The 15157-nt window shown below is 43.7% G+C and overlaps 1 protein-coding gene across 1 annotated transcript in view; it reads left to right on the top strand.

Annotated features, from left to right (window-relative positions):
* The window catches only part of cntnap5a (contactin associated protein family member 5a), an 81855-nt gene that overhangs the window by 23279 nt on the left and 43419 nt on the right, over positions 1-15157 (top strand). The window contains exons 4-6 of the mRNA XM_069154434.1: positions 8845-8992; positions 12137-12340; positions 14052-14236. Coding sequence (XP_069010535.1) covers positions 8845-8992; positions 12137-12340; positions 14052-14236 — 537 coding nt within the window. The remainder of the gene's footprint in view (positions 1-8844; positions 8993-12136; positions 12341-14051; positions 14237-15157) is intronic.

The raw sequence follows: 15157 nt of genomic DNA, 5'->3' as shown, positions 1-15157 counted from the left end.
GCCATCATCAGCGTGATGTAATTTTTACACAAATAAAAGCCTGTTTCCAAACCACATAAACCATATTTAATTGAAAATAGACCAAAGACAACATATCAAAATGAGAAATTTTGTTGTTAAAAATAATACATGCTTTTTTTTTTTATTATTTATTTGATGGCAGCAACACGTCTCTAAAACATTGTAACAGGGTCAACAAAAGATTGAAAAAGTTGTGTAACGCAAAATAACCATCTGAAAACTAATCAGGTTAACTTGGCAACAGATCAGGAACATGATTGGGTATAAAAAAATATAATTTCAGAGAGGCAGAGTCTCTCAGTGAAGATGGGGAGAGGTTCACCACTCTGTGAAAGACTGTGTGGGAAAATAGTGCAACAATCTAAGAATAATGTTCCTCAATGTAAAACTACAAAGAATTAGTGGATTTCATCATCTACGGTTCATAATATCAATAAAAGATTTAGAGAATCTGGAGAAATCTCTGAACGCAAGGGACAAGGCTGAAAACCAATATTGGATGGTAGTGATTTCCGGGCCCTCAGGCAGCACTGCATTAAAAACAGACACTATTCTGGAGTGTAAATCACTGCATGGGCTCAGGAACACTTCTGAAAACCATCGTCTGTGAACACAGTTCATCACTGCATCCATAAACTTCACTTTCAAAACTCCAGAAACTGGTCTCCTCAGTCCCCAAAGGTTTAGAGTGTTGTTGAAAGAAGAGGTGATGCAGCACAGTGGTAAACATGACCGTCCCAACTTCTTAGAGGCGTGTTGCTGCCATTGAATTCAAAATGACTAGATATTTTTCATAAAACAATACAATTTCTCCATTTCAACATTTGATATGTTGTATTTGGTTTATTTTACATTAAATATGGGCTTAAATGATTTTTTTTTTTTTTTTAAATCCATCCCCTTCTGTTTTTATTTACATCTTCCACGGCGTCCCAGCGGGGTTGTAAACAAACATAAGGTGCCCGTCTCTGAACGACTCTGAAATTTGCGGTGAAGTGAAACATCCTGATAAACAGCTCCCAGCTTCTTCCTCTCAAACTCACTCCTCCTGTCTGAAAATAAAGCTGCCGTGCGGTGAGAATACTTGTGTAAACATTACCGTCATGACCCGCAGCTGTCACCTTTCAGAAGCGACTCACGAGAGCGAGGAAATACGGCTGAGAATTCCCCTCAAATAATAGAATTCAAAGAGCCAGGACACAGCGAGGCGACGTCCTCTGAAACCTTTGTGTTTACTGATGTATGTTAAATGAACACAGACACTCGCCGCTCTTCTCCGGCGCTCATGTGACGGATGAATGGCGTGATTAGCAGCCGGTTCGTGTGCGGTCTGATGAAACTCACGGCCAGACTGACTGACTGCAGCTTTCACTGAGACCTTTTGGCAGATTCTGGCTCACATCCGTCTGGACGCTCAAAGGTAAACGGGCCGACTGTCAGGAGCTGAGCTGAGGGGAGCTAATGAGCGAGCGGCCGCCAGTCCGAGCTGAAGCGGAGCCAAATTAGCTCAATGGAAAGATTAGCTCCCGGGCTAAAGGTCGACGGCACTGCAACCAGCCGGCTGCGATTTAAAAAGAGGACAGATGTATTATTGTGAGGCGGTGTGGTCATTAAATCAGAGATTATCCTCCAGAGGGCACGACTGACTTTCACCTTTATACATTATTAGTTCAGTTGTTTGCATGGTTGACGTGTTAGCTTGGCGGTGGAAGTAAAGAGTCGACCCTCTTGGGAGCACGAATGTGCTCGTTAACAGTATCAGAGTTCTGTTCTGGTTTGTTTCTGACTTTGAAATGATGGTGGTGCGGCAAAAAAAAAACAAATTCATGAGGATTCGTCCCCTGGGGAGCCTGAACGTCTCAGATGGATGTAGAAGACTGGATTTAGAGATGACTCACGGACACTCCCAGGAATACCAGATCAAGTGGTGATGGGGGAGGAGGAGGGTTGTTCATCAAGAGCTCCGAGAGCAAAGATGAACCGAGAGGAAACAGATCTCCTTTATTCAAGTTGTGCATAAGCTTCGTTGTTAAAGTACATCTTGCCTGAATGACGGCTTTGTTCTGACATTCCGTCTAAATTCTGTTTCCTGTCATGTCCAGATTGTATCTGCAGGATTTTTTTAAAGTATGGACAGTAAAAATGTATGGACCAATCAGCAACCAGCGGTGATGTCACCCGTTGGTTTGTGAACGTTATGAAGCCTCCAGTTCAGATTCTGTCCGTCACCATCTTGCTAGTTCGGAGCGGTTTGGAGCAGGAAGTGACCATATTTGGACGAGCTGGGGGGAGGAGCCAGCGGTGGATCTGACTGATCTGATTGGAAACCCGACGATACTACGTCCCGCCCACCGATAGCTGTAACCTGACTGCACCACAGGCCTATCAATCAAACAGACACGCCCCCAATTTTTTTTTCTAATGAATGAGGTATTATTTTCAGATGGACCTCCAGAAAACGAATAAGAAGGAGTGACTTTAGCCAACGACACCAAGATAACTGCTGGAGACATTTTATTGACTTTGTATTTGATGAGGGAAGTTGAATGGGAGTCTACGGAGCCGGAGGCTTTTTGGAGCCGACCTTTAGTTCGGTGGTATTGCAGCTAAAGGCACTTCTGCATCAGACTAATTTTTTAGACCTGGAAGCTACGAACACTTTTATAAAAAGTCTGTGGTCCGGACACAACAAATACAAAACAATCCGTCCAAAAGATCTGATCTGAGAAACAAATCTGATTCACCTGCAGAGATAAATGTTGGGAGCCATTACAGACTCACTTAATTCTTCCTCGTTAAGGTCCATCCCTGCATGTTACTCCTCGAATCACTCTCCAGTGGTTACTATAAAAAAAAAAGCATGCAAGTGTTTATTAAATTATGCAGCGTTACGGCACCATTTACATTGAAACAGCCCAGCTGCTCGTATCGCACACTGCTTGATATATGATGAATGAAGACAGTAGTGAAGACTCCCAACCATTAGAACTGTCATTAACAGGGAAGAATGTAAATCCAATAACATGCACGACGTTAAAGCTGCTCTCGCTTTGCACACATTAAAAAGGTTTTGAGTTGAATCTGCTTTTTGTCTTTAATGATTCACTCCTCGTCCCGTTTCTCCTCTGAACCTCCGTCACAGCGCTGACATCACCGACTGTGTGTGAAACAACAGGACGACGTTCTTCTTCATCTAAAAGCTGATAAAACCTAATTAGTGCAGGCAGGAGAGCGAATATGTGACTCGTGTCTGTGAGAGCCGACTTTCACAGCTCCTCTTTGAAAGTCTTTCCTTGTGTTAAAAATAGGTTTGTTCCTGATGCTGCATGTAAAGTAAACTCTTTTAAAAGTGGCAGACTCCCCCCCACCCCGACCACCCGGTTTAAATCCTGCTTTAACCTAAATCCCTGCGTGATGTTTGCAATCTACTCCACAGAAAATTGGCTGCACCGTCTCGGCAAGTATATGCCGAGGTGGGAAGAGGAATATTTTTCCAGCAGGGAGTCCGTGTTATCCTTCATTATCCTTGCAAAGCCTTATTAAAAGAATCGCTATTTAATGTGTGGAACAAATTCTCCTCCGCGAAGGACAAAATTTCAACATTAATTTCCTGGCATGTTCAGGTAGATGGGAATCTTAACGGCGATTAAAAACGTGTTTGCTGAGTGTTTCAGGGGGAAATTCTCCGCCGCTGAGTTCCTCCCTTCTAATAAAACAACAGTAATAACACTTCAGACTGGACCAGTTTCGTGCAGCCTGATCTCAAAGGAGATTTAAAACACGCCGTTTGGCCGCCGTGCGTTTAGAAAATGTTGGTTGGTCGTTGGCAGTCAGTCTGATCGGTCCGACTCAAACACTACAGGACGGATTGTCATCACATTGTTATATTTAAAGATATTCACTTGTCATCATGTCACAAACTGCTCAGAGAAAGTGACAAGCAGGCCGCCCACACAAGACATTCACTTACTCTGTTTTCGTTTATTAAAGATAACAATGGAAGACAGAAATATCAGCAATGGAAGCAGTGATGTGTGCTGTGAAGGTGTTAAAGGTGCAAATAACCTGGAAGGCTGAGGTTAACATTTTACCATCCAAAGTGGGCTAGGGCCGCCACCATAACAGTAGGAGGGGCTTAAAAATTCGTTCATGAGAGTGCTAATTAGCTACTGAACTAAGACCCAAGTGCTGAGTATATTGTGACAATAACAGGAGAGTCAGACTGGTGCAAACAGTCCAGAATCAGCACCACGGACAGCGGCCATGACGGCTGTATTAAACTCAGACTGTTTATAAAAGTGTTCGTAGCTTCTAGGTCTGAAAAATGAGACTGATGCAGTAGTGCCTTAAGCTGCAATACCACCGAGTGCCACTAGAGGTTGGTTCCAAAAAGCCTCCGGCTCCATAGACTCCCATTCAACTTCTCTCATCAAATAAAAAGTCAATAAAATGTCTCCAGCGGTAATCTCGGTGTTGTTAGCTAAAGTCACTCGTTCTTATTCGTTTTCTGGAGGTCCATCTGAAAATAATCCCTCATTTATTAGAAAATAAAATGGGGGCGTGTCTGTTTGTTTGACAGGCCTGTGGTGCAGTCAGGTTACAGCTATCGGTGGGCGGGACATAGTATCGTCAGGTTTCCAACCAGATCGGTCAGATCCACCGTTGGCTCCTTCCCCCAGCTCATCCAAATATGGTCACTTCCTGCTCCAAACCGCTCCGAACTAGCAAAGATGGTGACCGACAGAATCTGAACTGGACTGGACCCCACAGACCAACGTTGACTGGTTTGAGAACATCCAGCTCTAAACTCTAAACACAACCTTGTCTTCAGGATTAGAGAAGATTTTACTGTCATTGTAGGTCATAAACCGAAATGTTGTTTGTCAGTACTCGAGCCAGCGGCAGAAACATTAAAATACACATTGAAGTGCTAAACACATAAAGAGTAGCGCAAAGAACATTGTTACTCGGCAGGTGATAACAAAACTCATTCACTATTTTCTACACCTGATTTACACGCTGCTGCGTCATTATGTTACAGTCATAATTATCTGTCACATAAACAAACACCAGAACATCTGCAGCATGTGTGTGAGGCCACGAACGCCAACGTTTCTATTCCTGGATAAGAACGCGTTAATTTATCAGTTTTACAACGTGAAAATAAAACGTAACAACTGAAATCTGTGCAACTTTATTTTTATAATCCGGCTACTTAACAACGTAACATACTAACCAGCGGCTAACGTTAGCGCGGCGGCAGTGGATGATGGCCTACGGTGTCCTGTGTTGGTGCGCCTCACGAGGACTCTGCAGCTGACCGGTGAATAAAACGATCAGTTTGGAGTTCGAGCGGCTGATTAACAATATGGAGGGCTTTGTAGCTTTCTTCCTCACTCGCGCTCCCTCAGGCTATTTAAGTTGGCGCTGACCTTCCGGAAGCGCTCCGCGACGTCTTCAGCAGCGCCGGCAGCGAGCTCTCCCGTCCCCCCCCAGTGAATTGATTAAAATAAACGTGTGTGCCTGCTCTGCATGCAACCAAAAAGAAAAAAAAAAAAAAAAAACGGACCCATGGGAGCTCATCACTGGAGAGGAAGAGTAAAGAGTCTTAATTAACGGGGAGGGAGACCGTTCTACAGTGACAGCAGCATAAATAGAAATAATGAAGCCGCGCTGGGGTTCGGGCGGCTGTTTTTGTGTGGATAAGGAAGCCGACCTCCGAAGATCCGCTGCAGCAACCCCTCAGGCCCGTTTCTGCAGAGACTCGCCTTCGTCTCCCTTCGCCGGAACACGCAGGATGTTTTGCTGTCACATTTTCCAAAAGAGTGAAAAACAAACGTCAGAAGCTGCGGACGGTCCCAGCGGTGGACTCTTGTAGTGGTACTCCTCTCCAATACGAGTGAGTCATGCTGACGCACGGAGTCTCTCAGCTAATGGAGCGTCTCAATCAGTGTGTGTGTGTGTGTGTGTGTGTGTGTGTGTGTGTGTGTGTGTGTAAGAAGAAGAAGAGCGTTCACGAGTGATTGTTTTTTTGGTTTTTTTTACAATTTGCACCGCAGTCCTGCGGACACACTTTGTTCTGATTATTTCATTGTTGTTTCCGTCCTCGCTGCTTCCTCTGTGGTCTGGAAAAAGGATGATGTCATGTGTTTTTTTTGTAGAGTCCCGGTGGCTTTACGTTTCCATCCCTGTCAGTCAGACGGGATCAAACCGAAAACACTCTTCGTACTCACGAAGAAGATCAGCCATGTTTCTGAGCCCATGCGATGATTTCTACCACAGAATAGTGCAAGTGAGGGTCCGAAGGTCACGGCCATCCAACATTTTGTTTCCATCCCTGTCAGTCAGACGGGATCTGACCGAACACCTTCCGTCCTGATGAACACCATCAGCTCACATCTCTCGCCATTTCTGTCTTATTAATAATTACTGAGAATGTTTCTCTCCCTTCTTCCCCTTTTTGATTGCTGCTTATGAATATTTTATATGAATATGCTTAAGAGTCAGTATCACATTTTTCAGAGGTTAGAAATTACAGCCAGTGAATGCAGAGCAATTAAAGAAAAAAAAAAAAGTCTGCAGTGTGTGAGAAGGTCACAGCCAGAGCGCTGCGTTCACTGCAGCGTGTTTTTATCAGCCTCCGTCTTGTATTATTTTCTGTTTGTACGCTCTCGTTGCTGCAGTAACATTTGCTTTAATCGGACGTGAAGTCGCTTCGTTCCCTCCTGAGCTGAATTACTGTGCGTGTATAAATAAACCTAGATTGGACCCGCTTCATTGAAAGTGGTGGCATAAATCACAATACGCCTTCACGCCCTTCCCGTTGCTCTGATTCTCTCCTACAGCAGCGTCCCGGTGTATTTAATGACGCCAGCGTCCAACGGTCCTTTGTGCCGCCGGCTGTTGTGCGGCTGTTGTTGCAGAGAGCGAGCTGAAGGATCGGCCTCGTCAGGCCATGTTGAACTATTCACAAAGGCCCGGAGCTGCCCCGTCACAGATCCATCTCCGCGGTTCTTTATGGTCCGTATTGATTTGATGTGTCACCTGCCTGGAATCGGTTATGACGGTGCTGGCGATCAGTCATTTGAGAGGAGAGAGGTTGTTTGTCTCCGCTTCGATCTCCATCCTTCACTCCGCTCCTTCTGTCCACCGGCGTTTGTCTGGTGGTGGTGGTGGTGGTGGTGGTGGTGGTAAGGGTGTTTGTTGGAGGAGGTGTGGGGGGGCAAAAGAAGAAGAAGAATGACATCTCACGGTTCTTCTCCGAGGTTTTGTGCTTCAGCTCTGCGGGGAGAAAACACAATTCGAGAGGCCTTATTTGGCCCCCGGCTGCCTCGCTGGTCATTTTTTTCCCCCCTCTGTGTCTCGTGGAGCTGTTCGAACGGATATTCTCATATTTCTACACCACCACTCTTATCACTTCACATCGAAGTAGTAGAGGAGGAAGATATTGCCCTCTGTTCGGTCTCGTCAGCACTGGGATTTAGATTGTTATTCAACTTCAACGCTCAGCTGTGGCCGAACTGGTTTGAGAAGTGTCAAATAAAACTTCTAATATCAGATTCAATTTAAAAAATCCAGCCTTTCCCTTTGAAAGAAATGTGTCTCAATCTAATCCTGGTACACGGCTTGGACACTGTGTGAAACTGGAGGGCTTTTCATTTGAAAAGTCGCGGTGTAACTTTGATCTCTCACTCACTCAGTGACGGACGCTCCCTTTAAATATTGTATTTCTGTTATTGACCAAATTTCTGAGCATGTGTTTGTTTCCAGCCCAGTGTGAGAGTCTCTGCTGTGTTTGTGTCCTCTGATCTCCGTGTGTCTCGCTGTGGGCGGAGCTCCACCTCTGCTGCAATGACACAGGTGGAGGGAGTGATGGAAGATTAACGCAATAATTAACGCAAATTCAAGCAAACCACAATATTTGCGGAAGCTTGTAATTTTTCCAAAAATCCAGTGATTTTTTTTTTGGCAAAACATTTCATCATCAGAAGCTGTGCTGAAAGTATTAACAGCATAAAGTAAGTCTTTTCAAACAAAACTCTCTTTATTAGCACAAATAACTCCTCATTTCCAATCAGAAAGGCTCTGCTCCTGTTTTCATCACCAAATAAAACTCTGTTCACCGGAGAAAAACGGAAGAAGAGAAAAAACAGGAAGTGACGGGGTTTGTGGGAAATGTGGTCTTCACAATAAAATGATCTAATTAAAAAGATTAGAACTAAAATATTTCTGTGATGTGCAGCATGATTATTATCAAAGGAAGTGATGACATATTTATTCCTTTGTCAGGTCGTGCTTGAAAAAAAAGAAAATGTCTTTCTCGACTTGCAATCATTTCTAATTCCCGCAATTTCAGGCAAATAAACTCACTTAAAACATCACAAATTGCATCGACATGAGAAAATCCAACGCAAAATGAAACATTTTGGATCACAACAATCACAAAAATCTCCATGAAATCCTGGTTAAAAAAACAGGTTAAAAGAATAAATAGATACTGGAATGGTCTACTGGTCATTTTTCCCTCCGGGCCTCGTGGAGCTGTTGAAACGGATATTCTCGTATTTCGACACCACCGCTCTTATCACTTCACATCGAATTAGTAGAGGAGGAAGATAATGTTTTCTGTTCGGTCTCGTCAGCACTCGGGGATTTAGATTGTTATTCTGCTTGTGTTTCAACACCCGGCTGAAATGCAGATGTCTCTCCTCCCTGCTGAAAAATATTACGACTCACACTGAGGTCATGTGCTGCGTCTCTCTCTGTGACTCGTTCCGCATCACTTTCTCTGACGTTTCATGTCTTTGCTCTCCGGTCCTGCAGAGGTTTGGCGGGAACGTGAACTCAGGGGCGGTGGTCCAGAACAAGCTGTCCCACCCGGTGAGGACGCGCTTCCTGCGCTTCGTCCCTCTGGACTGGAACCCCAGCGGCTGGATGGGCCTCAGGGTGGAGGTGTACGGCTGCTCCTACAGTGAGTAACAACACCACCTGCCTCACTTAGACACCAGGTTTGGCAGTTTAATCTTTAATGGGGAGTAATGAGGATAATTTCCTCTCCATTTGGTTTTACTGCGCTGTTTAATACTTAAGACGGTGGTGATGAAATCAAACAGCCGACAGCTTACATGTGAAACACATACAGACAGATGTCCTCTCCCTCAACACTTCCAGAGTAACACGTCAGATTAAGGCCTGTTGTTGGCAGACTGGCAATATAGTTGTTGTCACTTTTACATCATGAGAAGGAACAACGGGGACTGAGGAGACCAGTTTCTGGAGTTTTGAAAGGGAAGTTTGTGGATGCAGCGATGAACTGTGTTCACATACGATGGTTTTCACAAGTGTTCCTGAGCCCATGCAGTGATTTCCACTCCAGAATAGTGTCTGTTTTTAATGCAGTGCTGCCTGAAGGCCCGAAGATCACCACCATCCAATATTGGTTTTCAGCCTTGTCCCTTGTGTTCAGAGATTTCTCCAGATTCTCTGAATGTTTTAATGATATTATGAACCGTAGATGATGAAATCCACTAATTCTTTGTAGTTTTACATTGAGGAACATTATTCTTAGATTGTTGCACTATTTTCCCACACAGTCTTTCACAGAGTGGTGAACCTCTCCCCATCTTCACTGAGAGACTCTGAATTCACCTTTTTATACCCAATCATGTTACTGATCTGTTGCCATGGTGACCTCATTAGTTGTGAGATGGTTCTTTTGCGTTACATGACTCTTTCGTTGGCCCTGTCCCAACTTTTATTAAAACATGTTGCCGCCATCAAATTCAAAATGAGGCAACAAACTTTCCCAGTTTCAATTCATTTGATATGTTGTCTTTGATCTATATTTTAAAAAATCTGGGTTTATGTGATTTGCAAATCATCACATTCTGTTTTCATCTACATTTTACACAGCGTCCCAACTTTTTTGGAAACGGACTTGTGGTTTAATAGTTAATGTACTCAACAGAATAATAAAGAAATACTCAAACAGCCGGTATTTACGCCGTCAGTTTCATCAGGCGCTGATAGTAGATACCACTCATACAAACACATTTCTGTTTTCTTATCTCATTGTCTTTAAGCACACATCAAGAAAAGTACCTCGTCGTCTGTTTGTCATAGTTCAACAGCCTTTTATCCGCTCGCCTCTCTCCGCGTGGCGTTCACTGTCACAACGACAAAGCAGCATCTAAATGGGCTCTCTTAATAAAATGCCACACGCCGGCTCGCTTAAGTCCTAAGATGGATGTCATTTGAAACGTGTAAGTCACACCAGCAGGCAGACGGAGGGAGACGAAGCAGTGAAAGCGCAGCAGCTGGGAATGTGCAACAGTGAGAACGAGAGCTATTCTGGAGAATGAGCCTGAAAACCCTGCTAACACACGAGCAGTGAAAGGATCTGCATAAGAAAAGCATCAGAGCATCACCTGCTGCTGGAGTCAGTGTGCCTCGGGGACGGCTCCACAGGAAGGTGATGTCATCGACTGAAGGTCTTTTCACACCTGAAAGTCTGAACCAAGAACCAAGAAAACATTTAATCCGTTTCGTTTTAGTTTCACGTCGCAATTTTACGAATTCTATAATAGAAGTTTGGTGTACAGGACGTAGAGACTGAAGACAGGACATAGAGACTGAAGACAGGACGTAGACACTGAAGACAGGTAGTAGAGACTGAAGACAGGATGTAGAGACTGAAGACAGGTAGTAGAGACTGAAGACAGGACGTAGAGACTGAAGACAGGTAGTAGAGACTGAAGACAGGACGTAGAGACTGAAGACAGGACATAGGCCTCTGTCCTGTCTTCAGTCTCTATGTCCTCTCGTTGTCCTGCTGTTGTCACATACGTCCTGTCACCATCGTTACTATTTTCCATTTTTAATGAATAAACAGATAAATATTTTTTTTCTCCATTGTAATGGATTTTTTTTTTTAAATTGACCGGAGATTTTTTTTTTTTCATCAGGTCAAATTCCAGTTAAATCCTTGTGTTGAAAGAACTCTTATAAAATACCACATGAATCCCAGAATAGCTGCTAAGTGAGTGCAGCTCTCTGCAGCAAGCCGTTACAGAGGTGACACCAGCGACTTTTTCACACTATCATCTCATCTTCCAGCTCTAATCTCCAGGAAGTACATGTATTTTATTCGAAACAGGCAGCACTAATTCCTGATAAACCAGCGCAGGCTGCGCAATTAGCTGAAATATCCCTAGTTGTCAAAGCAAGAAAAGTGGAGGTGTAAATAATTCAAGGTGGCTCCGCGCCGTGGTGCACATTACGGGAGTCTCGGTTCAGCGGAGTCATCGCGCCATCATCGCCATTACGTGTTCCACCTGTGCTGTTTCTGCCGGGAACACCGGCCTCAGCTCCTCTCTGCAGTTTATCATCTTCATTATAGACATTTACAGGCAACCAGCATTGACACTTCCTGTTGGATTACTGCGGGGAATTTAGACTAAAATGATGAAAGAATAAATGCAACATCTAATTTATCAATTTGTACACTTAATCATTGTACATGTTTATGACACACTTCCTGTGCTATTCTTTTTTGCCAAATTCTTACAGTTTTCATTTATCTTTGTCAGTGATCAGTGACTGCAGGTCGTAAATGTAGGCTGAATATAAAAGTAGATGTAAATTTCAGGTCTGAAAAATGATGCCGATGCAGAAGGGTCTACAGCTGCAATAAAAAATAAAAATAATCCCTCATTCATTAGAAAATAAGCTTAAAAAAGACCTGTTTTGGGGGGGCGTGTCTGTTTGATTGACAGGCCTGTGGTGCAGTCAGTGATGTCACGGTCCTCTTACAGGACTAATATTAATAGTTGTTGTACCAGAAAATGCATCCGCATTAAGATGCAAAGAAAACATTATTTAATAAAACAAAATGAAAATAAAGAATTAACCCACGTAGCTGTTTGTACATATTTTAAATGCTACTTATGATCTTTTTCTGATTTTAAAAATCAATAAATCTGCTTTAAACATGTTCAAAAACTTAAATATTTAAAAGTCAACATTTCCCAGAATGGGGTAGCTCAGGTTATTTTACAGGCTTTTTTTTTTCTTTGAGATTCCTCATGATACAGCTTGTGTTACTGATTTGTTGCAGAGTCGTATGTGGCCGACTTCGACGGCAGAAGCTCGCTGCTGTATCGGTTCAACCAGAAGTCCATGTCAACGGTGAAGGATGTGATATCTCTGCGGTTTAAGAGCCATCAGGCCGAGGGCGTCTTACTGCACGGAGAGGGGCAGAGAGGAGATTACATCACCCTCGAGCTGCACCGAGGAAGACTCGACCTCTACCTCAACCTAGGTGAAGCACGCTCCCCCAATATCCCTCTCCAAAATTACTTCTTGTTTTTCTTTTGTCGAGTCCTGAATGTGAGCGTTGTCGTGGCGATGGAGGGAATCATCGCTGGAGATTGAGAGCGAGATTGAGATTGATTGAGGCGATATGAAGCCTTTAGAAGAGGTGTGTTTTTGCGAGGAAGTCTTCATGATTGACTTCTAGTTTCATTTCCAGCCTTTTGGGGGTTTTTTTACAGATAGTTATGTGTTCAAATTGGTAAATCTGAAGTGATAACTCCACACTGAGAGGGAAGCTGCACACTGTGCTGTTCTCCGAACAAAGACTCACAACAGTAGAACACACAGCTGGTGTCAAACGGGGGCAATGATGAGTTTAAACCAGCAAATGACTTAAACTATCGACCAATAACTGGAAACGATGTGCAAGTGCTTCTTAGGAAGCCGGGCTGATGGTGACGCTACAATTTAAGCCCGACCACAAACTGTATATAAAAGTGTTCGTAGCTTCCGGCTCTGAAAAATGGTTCCAATGCAGAAATGCCTTTAGCTGCAATATCACTGAAAACCACTAGAGGTCGGCTCCAAAAAGCCTCCGGCTCCATAGACTCCCATTCAACTTCTCTCATCAAATACAAAGTCAATAAAACGTCTCCAGCAGTTATCTCGGTGTTGTTAGCTAAAGTCACTCCTTCTTATTAGTTTTCTGGAGGTCCATCTGAAAATAATCCTCATTAATTAGAAAATAAGCTTCAAAAATACCTGTTTTTGGGGGCGTATCTGCTTGATTTTACAGGCCTGTGGTGCAGTCAGGTTACAGCTATCAGTGGGCGGGACGTAGTATCGTCAGATTTCCAATCAGATCAGTCAGATCCACCACTCGTCCAAATATGGTCACTTCCTGCTCCAAACTGCTCCGAACTAGAAAAGATGGTGATGGACAGGATCTGAACTGGAGGCTTCATAACGTTCACAAATCAACAATGATGTCACTGCCGGTTGATGGTTGGGCCCAACATAGCAATCCTGGAAAGGCCATGCCTCTCACACCGTGAATCTGGATGACTTGAAATTTGACACACGAGTTCAGCTCAATGGGCTCTATTTACTTTCTGTGGATCCTTTTTGGACCAAGCTTATCAAAAATAACATCAAGCTTATTTATATCTTATTTGTTTCCAAGATATCAACTGATAAACTTCAAAAGGGCCGCGGCTTAGCACATAAATGCACCAGTCGACAACTGTCGGATCAATCGTCACAAAACTTGCAGGATGTGTCCATGTAAGGAAGTGGAAGATACACTGAATGTGGTCCTGCAGTTCACCAGAAGCTTATCCAATAGAAAATAATGTGGGTGGGGCCTGTGAGGAAAGGTGCACGAGCGCAGTGCATTCTGGGGTTTTAAGCAAAAATGAAAAGTGAAGCTAATTTTCTCGGTCTTCTCTGGTAAATATTTTCACCTCTCAAGACCATTTTTGCACAGTTGAATTAGGTGTTTAAATCTACAGCTAGGGGGCGCTGCTGCAGCCTTCGTGGCGATGAAAGATGTCTGTGATCTGTTTGTTATTGTGGCTTCGTCGTGCCTGAAACCTTCTGTTGAGCACAGAATAGCTTGAACATGCAGCTTATTTTATTTTTAAGCGTTTTATTTTTAATTTTATTTTTTTTACCTTTTTTTTTTTTTTTTTTTTTTTTTTTTTTACCCGTCTCTCCAGACGACAGCAGGCTGAGGTTCGGCAGCCGTCGCGTCGCCGCCACCGTGGGCAGCCTGCTGGACGACCAGCACTGGCACTCCGTCCACATGGAGCGCTTCAACAGGCAGGTCAACCTCAGCGTGGACTCCCACTCGCAGCACTTCCAGGCCAGAGGAGAGGGGCACTCACTGGAGGTGGACTACGAGGTGAGACCGTGAGTGGATTAATGGGAGGCGGAGGTGAGATGGCGAGAACATGTCGGCGTTAATGAATTTATCCGTTTTGCTGCTGTAACATCAAAACACTTTGAAAACTGGGAAACAAACACAGAAGTTTTAAACACAAAAGATGCTTAAACGACACAGAAACAAATTCTATTTTTTTGTTAGTTCAAGTATAACGGGACTTAAGACAACTTCACCAAACATTACCGTGTTCACCTGGTGGATGTTTTGACCGCCAACTCGCACTTTCTGAGCTTCGTTGAAAAATGTCCAGGTAACATGATCATCTGAATTACAACAGAATTCATTCATCTTGATAATTAAAACAAAACATGATAATGAGTTCAACTCACTAACCTGAAATTACACCATCTCAGAAACCACAGACGGGATATAAAATTGTTCGTAGCCTCCAGGTCTGAAAAAATGGTTCCGATGCAGAAGTGTCTTAAGTTGCAATACCACCGAGTGCCACTAGAGGTCGGCTCCAAAAAGCCTCCAGCTCCATAGACTCCTATTCAACTTCTCTCATCAAATACAAAGTCAATAAAATGTCTCCAGCAGTTATCTCGGTGTTGTTAGCTAAAGTCACTCCTTATTAGTTTTCTGGAGGTCCATCTGAAAATAATCCCTCATTCATTAGAAAATAAGATTCAAAAAGACCTGTTTTTGGGGGCGTGTTTGTTTGATTGGCAGGCCTGTGGTGCAGTCGGTGGGCGGGACATAGTATCCTCAGGTTTCCAATCAGATCAGTCAGATCCACCGCTTGCTCCTCCCCCAGCTCGTCCAAATATGGTCACTTCCTGCTCCAAACCGCTCCAAACTCGATGATTTTCCCTTCTTTCATTTAATTTATCGTCGTCACGGTTCTGCAGCTATAACGAGTCCCGGCAGGTCAAAGCA

The sequence above is a fragment of the Embiotoca jacksoni genome, unplaced genomic scaffold (genome assembly GCF_022577435.1).
Source record: "Embiotoca jacksoni isolate LCO1_2020_lvr unplaced genomic scaffold, fEmbJac1.0.p SCAF_2, whole genome shotgun sequence".
NCBI lineage: Eukaryota > Metazoa > Chordata > Actinopteri > Embiotocidae > Embiotoca > Embiotoca jacksoni.
Note: the sequence above shows the minus strand (reverse complement) of the source record. Positions and strands in the feature narration are given on the sequence as shown.